Raw genomic sequence first — 14153 nt, forward strand, 5'->3', positions numbered from 1 at the left:
CTCTAGAGAAAGTTGCGCAATTGTGTCTCATAGTGTGGCTAATTAAACACACTTGGCAAATAGAGCAATAAAATACAGCGTCTTTTTCTCTTTATTTGGATCGACTGTTCATGCGAAATCCTCTTTGTGAAGTGCCCTTCAATGGCGCAAAACGGCATTTGGAATTCACCCAAATTATTTTCTTATCGGCTTGTAAAACCATTCACGCTTTGACGCTTTCTGCTTGTCTCCGATGAACTTGACACTCGTGACTGCCGTGGCCCATCTCAGGCCAATATCAGCCGAAGTACTAATAAAAACATTAGTGAGGTAATACGTTTTAGCAAATTCTCTGAAGAAATTTTACCATATAAAATATAAAATAAGATGCCGTCAGATCAATTGCGGCATTCACACGCTCCTCTGAGGATCTCATTTTCCAAATTGTTCTTTTAAGTCAGAATATAAAAATAACCTGGACATATATTCTTACAAAATTTGTTCGATTTGTATTATTAGGGATGTGCAGATGAGGATTTTTTCACATTTTAAACTTATTAAACACAGCGCATATTTTAAATGAAAATATATTTGGCAAAGAAGTTTAAAAGTTGGCTATTTAATCTTTAACATTAGGTTATTTAATATTTCCATTTATTAATAAAATTAATTTTTAAAATGTTTGTTAATTATTACTCTTAACGAAAAACTCAACTCCAATAAAATAGTAGCTCCAATGACAAACTTGCTTATATTGCTTGTTTATTTATAAAACGAATTCGACGGATGGTATCTGCGTTAAAACACAAATAAATGAAAGATTTAATTGACATAATTTTCATTACTACGAATGCTTATTTGTTCATTATTTTTTTTTTTTAAAACAGAACAACAATAAAAATGTAAAATGACTCGCTTATATTAAATAAAACGTTTAACAAAAACGAATAGGCGGAAAACATTTTACCCGACCTATAACATAAATAAATCTATCCTTAGATTTTTCAAAACAAATAATTTTTTTATCAATATAAAACTACAATAATGTAAAATATGAACAAACTCACCTAAGTTAAGCGAAGAAATCAAACTTGAATTAATCCTCTGTATTATCAAATCTTTCCGACTTTCACATTCACGTGAATTTTGTAAGTGAGGAAATTATTTACACCATATGAGTGCAGTATAATTTAACTAGTGATTGTGCTGTGCTTGTGTGATTATGCTTTTTGCGCTACAGAGAGCAAAATACTTCAGTCAACCGTTCATGCATTAAGAGGCACCGAAATCTGTGTTCTGATTCGGTCCGGTAGGTACCGCCCATATAGGCTTCGGTGCCATAATGGCACCGCGTTTCGGTACCCAGCCCTACTTTTAAACCACAACTTCTCGTCTATCTCTGGTCGTGTGGCGCGCCAATGCGCCTCACGTAATTGCGTAATGCCATGGAAAGGTCACGTGTTACATATATGAAACGCACATTTCGCATTCATCATCCATGACCTCTTGACATAATGGCGTATTACGTGGGGTCTCGCTGGCGCGTTACGGGACCAGAGATAGACGAGAAGTTGTGTTTTAAAAGTGCATCTTTTTTGTTTTTCTTGTCGGGGATGACGGTCGTTTCGCTGGATGGGACCCTTGTGCCTCGTTTGGGCTTGTTTAGATTCCTTTGAAACTCTTTTGAAACTGCAAGTGTTGGGGTCCATTAAAGTCTATTAAAATTTGAAAAATCGTGGAATGTTTTCCTCGGAAAACGTGATTTCTTCTCGGCTGAACAAGGAGGGACGTCAATATTTTGGTAGGCTATCTGGATTTTTTTTAGAAAATGGACTAATCCTTTAAGGTGTGCCCCTAAATTTTCTGCTCTCGCTCCTAAAATGTTCAGTTGGGTTCTACAGTGCTCCTAGTAAAAAAAGTTAGTCTGGAACCCTGCATTAAAACAACATCTTGGTAAAGTCTGGAAACCACCCACTTTAAGCATTACTCGCATTTTCCTCTCTAAATCTAGTTATTTTTGCATTTCCTTTGGGTGCTTCTAGTGGCACACGCTTCCTCTTTAAACACTCACACAGAACAATGAATCTAAAATCATTGCAAATGCAAATTGATACTTGTTAGAATCTTTTGGGTACTGCTGGGGTGTTTGTTGTCTGAAGGTGTGGCAGAAAGGCAGATGGTGCCTTTGTTACTTGTGTGGTGCTTTTGCCAAAACATCTTTTGTATCATGTTGACATTAGCTAAGTTTCCATCCACTTGTCAATCGAATTATCTGAAGTTCGGTCAAAAAACTTATGCGAATAAAGCTGGTGAAAGTGTGTTTCCATCCAACGGCTTTAAAGCGAACAAAAACCTGTGCGTAATGACGTCACATGCTGGTTTGCGATCAAATTGGTATATCGAATTGATTTGAGACATTTGCAGGTGTTTCCATTCATTTTCGCACTGAATCGCACAATATTCAAGCAAACATTTGCGAACAAAGTTTTGCTAGACAAATTTGCGGCATTTCACAAGTTATAAGTGCTTATGTGCCAGCTGAGCTGATAGTGGCATATCAAGCTATAATAATAAGAAAATTACGTTAACATCAAATTGCTATGATGATGCAGATGCATGTAAATGCCCAACGACAACGGAGGCATTAACGTGAAATGATAGTCCGGATCAATTCTTAACGTAAATGAGAGCGAAAAAATATCTTTAGAGTTGTTAATAAGCCAATAAAGCTACGAGGGTTCTTTGGCCGAGGATCCATCTCATCAAGGTCGAATTTGCTTTTATTTTCCCTCCGGCACCGTTGCGAGATAACTCTCTTTTTTGAAACACGTATCACTGTTTGAGCGCCTCATTTACTCCAGAGGACGTCCCACGTCTTGTCATAACCATTGTTGGACATTTCCTTCGCCAGTTCCTGATAAATTATGGCATTTCTTAGATTTTTGCTATCTAAAATAGAGCTGTAATCGAACCCGAAAGTATATTTAGATTGACAGCTTTTTAAAAGCCCGAACCCATTTACAGCCATACATTATTTAAATTTGCGCACGCAAACAGCTTTTATCAAGAATGAGTAATTTACACAGGTTTTAACATTATTTATTAATGACTAACTGGGCTACACGTCACTTGGAAGTTGAAACAAAGAAAAAAAATAAGTCATCTGTAAGATCGTAACATCTCGTTCTAAATAGGCATATGCAATACATTATAGGCCAACATGCAAATAAAAACAATTATTTCTTAACGAATTAAATTAAGATAATACATTCTGAATAAGATGGTTATTTGGGAATAACGAAATTAGGATAAAGGTTCTGTGGTATTTGCTTCGGCACTTTCTTTACATTAATGCCAACATTAGTCTATATCCTCTGTTTAAATTATGTATTTAAGACTAAGTAATATTTAGTTATAAATTAAAAACCCTTTACTCACCAAGATTAGGCATTTTTGTTGAGGAAATTATCAAATCCACTGTAAATTACCGTGCAAAGGCGGAGCACGAGCCCGTGTAAAATGTTAGAAATGAAGCCCGAATCCGACCGAACCCATCGGGTTCGGGCAAAGATCTTCAGCTCTATGCTAAATTAAATTTAAAATGAATCTCGTCTCGTCGTTTGTCCACTTACATCTGACTTTGTTGACACACGCCATTTGTGCCACCAGAGCGGAAATGACCTAAAACTTTATCTTCTTGTTTTGTGTGTGGGTTGCAACCATAAAAGGACCTAAACCTTAATCGCAAATCATTATTTATTCGGCAAATAACGTTTCCATCAGCGTTTATCGCATAAGCCATATATCGATCAAGATAAAATCCGATGAGATCGAACGTATTTCTTTTGAGTCGATATTCATGAAATTCAATCGAATTTTACTGTTTCCATAACGCATTTTTCATTCGATATCACTTAATTCGGATAAAAACATGTGGATGGAAACATGGCTACTGTCTGATGACTTGTAATTTTACTAATACTGTTTTTGAAATCATTTATTTAGTTTTTATCCAAAACTCCTTTGCTGTGCGTTTTGCTTCTGCCTAAAAATCACGCTGTATTTTAAAATGTTTTAGTCATCATCTGATGACGATTCATCCAACACTATGCCCCAAGGCCGCCGTCAACGTGGGAGAAGTGATAGTGTGGTGAGCAAGAATATAAACTGTGACCTTGATCAGACAACACAACTGCAGATTTTGCTATCAATAGATCAGTAATATAACACAAATCCAACTGTTCATTTGCACATTTCCATTCTTTTCTTTCTTTCTCTTGTGATCTGTGACATCTGTGTGTACTGTAGTCATCTGATTTCTCTGAGCTCTCCGAGACGGCGGCTGATTATTTCAGCCGCTCTAATCGCAGGGGCAGCATTGTGTCTGATCTCGATGATCTGAGTATCCCTGATCTGGACAGTGTAAGTTAAGATCGCATTAGTTACTGCATGAAGTCTAACAGTGTGATGTGAGCACTAAAGAACATTGGAAGTTATTACAATTATTTGACTTTGCATGGTTTGATATAGCGATTAGGACAGCAAGATATAGCGAATTCACCAGGATACCGTAACGGTTCATATCGCAACACACATTGCAATGGTTTGCAATAACTGAATAATTTAATACTTCAAAAAGTTGTGCATAGAGTTTTAAGTCAATGTAGATAGTAGAGAGACTGGTCAGACATAGAGAGAGAGATGGTTTCTTTTCCCAAAAAGAATGTAAATTTTCCCTTTTTTTTTTAAATATATATTTTATTAGTTTACATGGAAATCAATAAATCAGCTATTTAGAAAACTGCATTTATGTAGTATTCTGAGATTTGTCAGATTTCTCGCAGACTCTGACGTCACCGCCTGTAGCACATATAGTCGCTCAAAAAGCTGGCGGGAAATCTGTCTTAAGCTATACTGTTGTATCTCTTCTCACGTCTGCAGAACCTGTAAATGTAACATGAGCTTTTATTTTCTTCATGAGTCGAGCGCAGACTTTTAAGCGTTACTTTGCTCTTCCGCATGTGACGTTTATCTTTCACATTCGGAGACATGCACACATGAACAAAACTTTTCCTGATTAAAGAAAACCGCTTTACGCTTTTACATGTCCCCACCAGTGATGCCACAGTTACTTTGAAAAAGTAATTTGATTACTGATTACTCCTTTAAAAAGTAACTAAGTTACTTTACAGATTACTTGATTTTAAAAGTAACTAAGTTAGATTACAAGTTACTTTGTTAGTTACATTCCAGTAGCTGCCAACACCCCCACTGCCTCAACATTAAAAATGACAACCGGTTTTGCCAACACTCACCTTATTGGAAGTGCATTTTTAACAGTAACGTCAACAATGTATCTCCTGACATTTTAAGTTGAACTGTTGTGTTTTAAAAAACTAATATATATATATATATATATATATATGTATAGAGTCTTTCTTGACTTCACTTAACATAAATAGGGAAGAGCAGGGGCCATTTTCAGAAAAACTTAATTTTAAAAGCTAATGTTTTAGAAAGAGATATATTTTTGCTGTGGTCAATAACTCACAAGTGTGGTCTATCAAAACCAGCTGGAATTTTGAACAAATGTAAAACGACTTCTGTGTAATTTCACTTTAAACAAGAGTAGTGAATTGTTACACAATAGATTTTTGTGTTACACTTGTTTTTATTAAATATGATTATGACCTCTTTAATATGTAACTGCAAACTTATTTTGTCATTTATGTTTGTAAAAAATAATTAAATTACATTTTTATTTTAAATTTCAGTTTTATCAAATGTTTCAAAAGAAACCAACAGTACAAACTTAAATTGCTGAGACAAAAAAATTCAATAGTTTGAACACTATGAAAATAAAATTAAATCAAATTAGAATAATATCAATTTTTTAACATATTATACACAGTATTATCAGCGGGACAAAACTAACAAGTGTTCCTTTTGACCCGACAGGATCTACTCACAAAATAAAAGTAAGTCTTCAGGATGTTATATAGTAAATACCTTGTAGATTTATCAGTATTGTAACACATGAAACGAGAAACACAACGCGTTGTAAGAAAAAAAGACCGCTTTTGGAATATACTTATCATGGTTGAAAACACAGTTCTGGATCTACACGTGGAAATCGGTGAGTAAATAACGCAATATTTGACAACTCTTCAGAGGTTATGTGCTAATATGCTGTCATAGTGAGATGCAGATGTTATTATCAGGGCTCGGAGAAAATCGCTTTGTTACTTTCGTTCTTCAACTCTCCCACACTTACTGGTTTTGCACTGAAGTCCAGCTTTTGTTGTTTGGGTAGTGGATGACCTCCTGCTCACTGCTTCTCACCACCGGGTGGGACTTGCTCTTAAGTTTGACTGTCTGTGCCGTGCCGCGACTCCAAATGTTTTTTTTTTTTTAATTTGACGTAGTGTTTTTGTAGCTGCATCTCTTTTTTTCTCTCTATTGTACGTTGTTTACGTTTGTGTCGCTTACACGTGACCTGAGTTGTCCTCGTGCTGAAAACGTGACTTGTCGCACACCTGACTTCACTTCCCGAGACGCAAGAAGAAATATACAAGAAAATATATATTTAACTAAGGAAAATTTCAAAAATAGTAACGCACAGTGACTTGGATAAGTAACTTTAATCTGATTACTGGTTTAGAAATATTAACGCGTTAGATTACTCGTTACTAAAAAAAGTGGTCAAATTAGAGTAACGCGTTACTGGCATCACTGGTCCCCACACATATCAGTTTATTAACGCACTCATTGATTCAAATTGTATTCTCTAGGTGTCTTATTGTACCATGTACAAATCTGTAGAAACATTTCACACTAAAACTATACAATATAACACACAATATACATAGTACACTATACATTACAATATACACAATGTACTGTACAATATACAGTATGCATTAATACACTATTATACTGAGGGTTGCATTTAATATTTTTGTGAATGTTTTTTTTATTTAACATCAAACATCACTATATATATTTATATATAGTCATACTGTATATATTTAATCTAGTCCATAATTTAGTTAACCTTACCTTCCAACAAGTACAACAAGCTTATTCACACGGGATTGCTTTATCGTAACACTGGAAGAATATTCCTTTATATTTGTAGTCATGAGCACGTCTTGTGTTTTTGTCTGAACCCTGTCAATGTTTGGTTTTAAAGCAAAGACTTTTGATTAAGTGTCGTCAGAGCCCTGACTCTGAATGTTTGGGGTTGGAATGTGTGAAGGTAAGCGTTGTGTGGCATGACGTGGTTTGAAATCATGCTTCTAAAACAACTGTTTGTTTTATTCACCTTATTCTTTCTCTTATTTTTAGGATGAAGCCAAAACCCAGTTGATAACTGTTTAAGATACATCTAGTTTGTTTCTAAAGATGACTGATTAAACTAATTATAGTGTTTCTTTTTTTTCAGCTGGATGAGAAATGTGAGAAGCAGTTTGTAGACTACAGTCGGGTAAGAGGAAAAGAAAAGTTTGTCTTTACCTAATTCCCCTTGTAAAGTGTGTTCAGATTATTACTTTATATTATACCACGGGTCTGTTGAATGCTGCATTCTGATTGGCTGAGAAATGTTCTATGGGTGTTGATTATTTTTCTGTAAACCGCACACCTATCTTTTCAAATGTCTTAAAAATAGGCACCGGAGTAATGTTTGTGGTAACCGTGGTATAAGTCCTTTGAATTATTTGAAAATAATGCACACCTGCGGTGTAACGGCACTCCGCTTCGCGTCGTGCCGCATTACCACCTTGGTGTGCATTATTTTCTTATAATTCAATGGCCCGTCTTCAATTATTCCTTACATAACTCGCTTATGTTAAATTAATTCTGCTTTTATTAAGAGACATTCTGTTTCTGGTGTCTATATAAAATGCCCTTTATAAATTTCAACAGAGCTTCAATAATTTCCCCTAATCAATAGGGCTGGGTATTGGCAGGGGCCTCACGATACGATACATATCGCGGTACATGTACCTTGATGCGATGTATTACGATACTATACAATATGTTGCTTGTTGCGATACATTGCAATACTTTTTCTTTTCTTTATTATCAAAAATGTAAAAAATGTGAGTTTAATTTTTTTACAAAACTTTTTTTAAGCCAAAGTGCTTCCACACGTCGGCTTTGAAAGCTGTAGGCGTTTTAAATTTTCTGCCATTTTCTCACTCACGCTAACTTCTGAGACATTGGCCGAATGCGACAACTACAGCAGCGGTGGAGGAGGTCGTTTGATGCACACAGAGGGATTTGATGGGGTTTTAAAATCGATAGTAGAGATTAAAATATCGATACACTATTGGGAAAAATTATCACGATAGTTAGTTGTATCGATATTTTTGCACAGCCCTACTAATCAATCTAAGATGCCGCCTTTCCATTGCACATGACACGTGACAGCCGATAAACCAGAAGTCATTTATTTACTATGAAGGGTCGTACAAGGGATGTATGGGGTGCGATCATCTGTAAACGTGATATTGTTGATGCGATATGAGCTTTTGATGTGTCAATAAAAATCTAACTTGTGCAACTAGGCCACATGCAACCCACAGACCCAACCGGGAGTGATGCATTTTAACATATTCAAATCAAAACACTGTGTACAAGATGAAAATTATTTCTTTTTTTTATTATTAATTACTGATTAAAGTAAAAATCTTGTATCCATATGAAGAGTTTAGATACAAATGCTGCTAAACGCCACCTCCGTTAAAAATTAGACAATTACTTTACCCCAGTGCTACTCAAATAGTGGGGCGGGACCCCCAGGGGGGGCTCGAAGCGACACCAGGGGGGGCGCGTGAGACCCCGGGGAAAATACTTTTTCAGGAAGTGATTTTTTTGCACCGTCACTTTAAGACATTACACCCCAAACACGCTGATAAGCCGCTTGAGTTTTTTATTATTACTTATTGATTATATTTAATTTCATTATTCAGTATCAAATGGTCAAAAAAATACTTCAGGCAAATTGATGCATTTTAAGTCTTTTCTGTTACAGACTAAAAAAACAATGTTAATAAAGTTATTCTTTGTTGTAAGTTGATTGATATTTCTTTTTTGTGTTTTCTTTAATGTTAATAAGGATACAATGCTTTGCAAATGTGTCATTTTATAGACAAATTATACTATTTACAGTCGCAGCGGAGAGTTGGGGGGGCGCGAAATGTTTACTTCTTCCTGGGGGGGGGGGGGCGTGACAGAAAATAATTGAGAAGCACTGCTTTACCCGAATGCTCTCAACTTGTACTTATGCGCTCTGCAAATACTTGCGCATCAAATCCGCTTAATCCCGCCCTTAGGTCATTCAGAAATACTGGCCAAATCTATTAAAAGTGTGATAAAAATACTAATTTACAACAAATCATGCCAGACGCACTTAGAGCGTATAGCATCTGAGCTCTTTCCAAACTTATTGCTAGTCTTATGTCGTGCACGCATAGCTGTTTGTTGTTATGCCACTATGGTAAATATTCATTGAACACATTCTCTTGCACTGCTTTACTGGAATGAGCTTTTTTCCCATGTTGGCACGGATTTAAGATCAAACCAAAAGTTAATTATGACTGCCACTAGGGGGCGAAATCCGACAGTCGTGTCCGAATGTTGTGTGCAGAGGAAAGGCGGCCTAATCTTTTGTTCGGTGTTTATAGGTTTTTATTTACTTGCAAACCAATAGTAATGATTACGTAAACACATTATGAGTATTTTTCGATATCATTATTATGTATAGATAACCTTTGTTGTTGTTTAATTTTTAATGTAATATTTTTATTTAATTTAATTTTCATTGTCATGATTATAGATATAGATATTTTAACCCAATATTGGATACCAAAGAATGTGATATTAATAGTAATTAAAGTAAACAGAAAATTTTAAGTCACTAATATAATATTAAGTTGGGTTGATGTGAATTAAAAGTGACGTTAACTGAATGACTGAATAAAATGTATGTGTATTAAACATTCAAAGTATCCAGCCTAAACAAAATAGGAACGCAGCTACTTGTATAACATTTAAGTGGTAGGCAAAATTGTGTAATTGTGAATGTCTTATTGTCATTTATGTTGTAGCCGTCATCTCGAAATGCCACCCCGTCCCTGTCAGCAGCTGCTCTGGCATCTCTAGGAGGAAGTTCTTCTAGACGAGGCAGTGGAGATGCTGGAAGCCTCATTATGGATGCTGAGTCTTCTTTCAGTGAATTAAAGGTAATGATGTTTGTTCACTGCATAAGAGATGCTCTTACAAACACAAAAACACAGCCATCATTTATTTACTGAAAGATTTAATGCAGACTGTTTAATGAGGATTGCTGGATGATCTGCAAGTCTTCAGTGACAGTTTTGCTGAGGTTGGATATAAAACGAACACAATATCAAAATGACATGATCTTTTTGCACATTTCTCAATCTGATATTAATCTTAGCTTGTTTATAGAACTGACTCATATAAGTAATAGACCTGTGCAATACAATATGTCAAGTTTTGCTTAACGATAAGTGTTTTAAAACTGTCATCGAGCAGCAAAGAGATTGAAAACCGGTCTGGAATGCCATGAAGTACACAAAAGTACACAAAAGCTAAATATCCACACTCTTGGAATGTTGCCTATCCTATCAATTTAGAGGAATGTTGTAAAATTTGTGTGATTTCCGATGGAATGCATTAGTTTATTTTCCAGTATTACTTCTCTCCTTGTTAATGCATTCATTACTCGTCTGTCTTTTTGTGTTTGTGTTTTCATTACTCGTCTGCCTTTGTTAGCCTCTCGCCGTCTCCTTACATTTGTGTAATTGTACGATCAGAGGTCATCGCTCTGACCTTTCTTGAATGCCAAACCTTTCCCATGATTCATTCCTCCATCTCAACAGGACATCTATGATCTAAAGGACCAGATTCAGGATGTAGAGGGCCGATACATGCAGGGTCTTAAAGAGCTGAAGGTAGAGGGTCCTGAGCTCACCGCATGCCTTCCCTCATCCTCCACTAACCCACCAAACTCTTAGCACTCTTCAGTCTGAATGCATGAGTCTTGCATGAGTCTTTCAATCACTACATTAGCTCTATAAACAGTCACGTTCAGCTCACGAGTGTTGCCTGGAGATGTGGACTTTGCGTGGAAGTCCTGACTGACTCCCCACTGCTGTTTAAGGAGACGATGGAGATGTGTGTTATTAAAGTTCAGCCTTTTATCTGCACATTTCAGCTGAAGTCTTATGTATACTGATAAATCTACATCTGATTCACACTCACCTAAAGGATTATTAGGAACACATGTTAAATTTCTCATTAATGCAATTATCTAATCAACCAATCACATGGCAGCTGCTTCAGTGCATTTAGGGGTGTGGTCCTGGTCAAGACAATCTCCTGAACTCCAAACTAGATGTCAGAATGGGAAAGAAAGGTGATTTAAGTAATTTTGAGCGTGGGATGGTTGTTGGTGCCAGACGGGCCGATCTGAGTATCTGCTCAGTTACTGGGATTTTCACGCACAACCATTTCTAGGGTTTACAAAGAATGGTGTGAAAAGAGAAAAACATCCAGTATGCGGCAGTCCTGTGGGCGAAAATGCCTTGTTGATGCTAGAAGTCAGAGGAGAATGAGCCGACTGATTCAAGCTGATAGAAGAGCAACTTTGACTGAAATAACCACTCGTTACAACCGAGGTATGCAGCAAAGCATTTGTGAAGCCACAACACGCACAACCTTGAGGCGGATGGGCTACAACAGCAGAAGACCCCACCGGGTACCACTCATCTCCACTACAAATAGAAAAAAGAGGCTACAATTTGCACGAGCTCACCAAAATTGGACAGTTGAAGACTGTAAAAATGTTGCCTGGTCTGATGAGTCTCAATCTCTGTTGAGACATTCAGATGGTAGAGTAAGAATTTGGTGTAAACTGAATGAGAACATGGATCCATCATGCCTTGTTACCATTGTGCAGGCTGGTGGTGGTGAAATGGTTTGGGGGATGTTTTCTTGGCACACCTTAGGCCCTTTAGTGCCAATTGGGCATTGTTTAAATGCCACGGCCTACCTGAGCATTGTTTCTGAATCATTTCAAATTGGTTTCTTGAACATGACAATGAGTTCACCATACTAAAATGGCCCCCACAGTCACCAGATCTCAACCCAATAGAGCATCTTTGGGAGAGCTTCGTGCCCTGGATGTGCATCCCACAAATCTCCATCAACTGCAAGATGCTATCCTATCTACCTATGCTATCCATATGGGCCAACATTTCTAAAGAATGCTTTCAGCACCTTGTTGAATCAATGCCACGTAGAATTAAGGCAGTTCTGAAGGCGAAAGGGGGTCAAACACAGTATTAGTATGGTGTTCCTAATAATCCTTTAGGTGAGGGTATATTATAGCATAAAAATGTTAGTATTTTGCCAACATTACTCAGAAAATGTTATATTTACAGTACAACGTTTGTTTCCAGGTGGATCATTTCAGAGATGGTGCAAGTTACTATATCTTTTTGGCTATGATTTTTTTCCATGCACAAATTAGACAGCAATACAAAAAGTTTATTCTGAATAACGTTGTTGTTTTGTATCTTCTGTAATAGTGTGCATTTCACATTTGACTCTAATCTTAAGTGCAGTGCTCGGTGTGTGGTTTGTTGTTGGCCATTATAATATTTTTGTAGCATGTTGGGCATCAATTCCAGTTGTTTTGTGTTAAGGTGTTTTCCTTCCTGTTATCAGGATTCTCTGTCAGACGTGGACGAGAAGTACAAAAAGGCCATGGTTTCTAACGCGCAGCTGGACAATGAAAAGTCAAACCTCATCTACCAGGTGGACACACTTAAAGACGTCATCGAGGAGATGGAGGAACAAATGTCAGAGCTGCGCAGGGAAAACGAGGAGAAATCAAAGGTGCTTTTATTGATCACATGATCTCGCTTTTTTGCCAAGGATCTCCCCTATTCATACCAATAGTAGTGACACGTTATGGGTAATATCATCGTAATGGAATAAAATCACTTTCACTTTAAAAATGACTCACTGTCACGTTATATGTTCTAGTGGTGAAAACGTTTATCGTAGCGCTTGTTTTGGGTGTTTGTGTTATAAATAAACCCACAATGTGCTTAAACTGCTGAAACTCTGCAAAGCCTGCAGTTCAGTCTTCATGTTTTTGCTTAAACGATCGTTGCGCCTGGTTATTGTCATCTTTCGGTTGGCATAGTAAAAGTAAAGCACTAATGTAAACATAATGTGGGTTTCCATTGAACCATGAAGCGAATCTTTTCAAAATGCGAAATAAAGATAAAAACAAACCAATGGGAATAGGGGCATTTCTTTATTCTGCAAATGCGTTTCCATTTCCCATCATCCGCATTTACTCTTTTTCGCAAGTCAAAATTTTTTGAAATTTGTGCATAAAATCAGTGTGATGGAAAAACATTTGTTGGCTGTGCTTTCTAGACAAGCATCATGTGTTTTTTTTGTTTTTCATTGACAGGACTTAGAGAGGCAGAAGCACACATGTTCGGTCCTACAGCACAAACAGGAGGAGCTAAAGGAGGGCATCCGTCAGCGAGATGAACTCATAGAGGTAAAACCCAAAAGAGAAATGCTTTATCTGGAACACATAATAAAAACTTCACATTTTAAAAGATTTAGTAGAGTAGGTCAAAATAAAGCTGGAAAGAATTTCTTCCACACTCCTCTTGTCTTCCTCCTTCATTTGTTCTGTGTCATTGCTTCATTTTTTCTATCTTGTCCTATTTCTCCGCCTCTGCTTTATAATACACTGCTTCAGGAGAACCAGAAAAATCTGCAAAATCTAGATAACCTCACGAGGGAGGTTTTTGATCTGCAGGAAACTGTTAACTGGAAGGACAAAAAGATTGCGGTAGGATGGTTCAGGAGATGCTGTTTGACTTGATTTTTTTGGGAATGAACTGCATTCACTGATGGTCCTAATGGAATGAAATGCACATCCATCTATTATACATACATTAACACCACTTTTGTCAGACTGACATGCTTTGAATGCATATATGATCTATATGCGACTTATGTTATGTGCATGTAAGCATTTAAAGCGGTCATGTAATGGAAAATCAGATTTTCCTTTTAGAGTTGTTGGAAGTCTTTGTGTCAACTCCAGATTT

The 14153-nt window shown here is 36.8% G+C and overlaps 1 protein-coding gene across 12 annotated transcripts in view; it reads left to right on the forward strand.

The window, feature by feature from the left end:
• The window catches only part of lrrfip2 (leucine rich repeat (in FLII) interacting protein 2), a 47541-nt gene that overhangs the window by 21800 nt on the left and 11588 nt on the right, over positions 1 to 14153 (forward strand). For 2 of the 12 annotated variants that reach the window (XM_055170136.2, XM_073873579.1), the window contains 8 exons: positions 4058 to 4129; positions 4288 to 4401; positions 7424 to 7465; positions 10092 to 10226; positions 10890 to 10961; positions 12739 to 12909; positions 13499 to 13591; positions 13799 to 13891. In XM_055170136.2, coding sequence (XP_055026111.1) covers positions 4058 to 4129; positions 4288 to 4401; positions 7424 to 7465; positions 10092 to 10226; positions 10890 to 10961; positions 12739 to 12909; positions 13499 to 13591; positions 13799 to 13891 — 792 coding nt within the window. The remainder of the gene's footprint in view (positions 1 to 4057; positions 4130 to 4287; positions 4402 to 7423; positions 7466 to 10091; positions 10227 to 10889; positions 10962 to 12738; positions 12910 to 13498; positions 13592 to 13798; positions 13892 to 14153) is intronic. The other 10 variants (XM_073873581.1, XM_073873583.1, XM_055170143.2 and 7 more) reach the window with 7 other exon arrangements.

The sequence above is a fragment of the Misgurnus anguillicaudatus genome, chromosome 11 (assembly GCF_027580225.2).
Source record: "Misgurnus anguillicaudatus chromosome 11, ASM2758022v2, whole genome shotgun sequence".
NCBI classification, from domain to species: domain Eukaryota; kingdom Metazoa; phylum Chordata; class Actinopteri; order Cypriniformes; family Cobitidae; genus Misgurnus; species Misgurnus anguillicaudatus.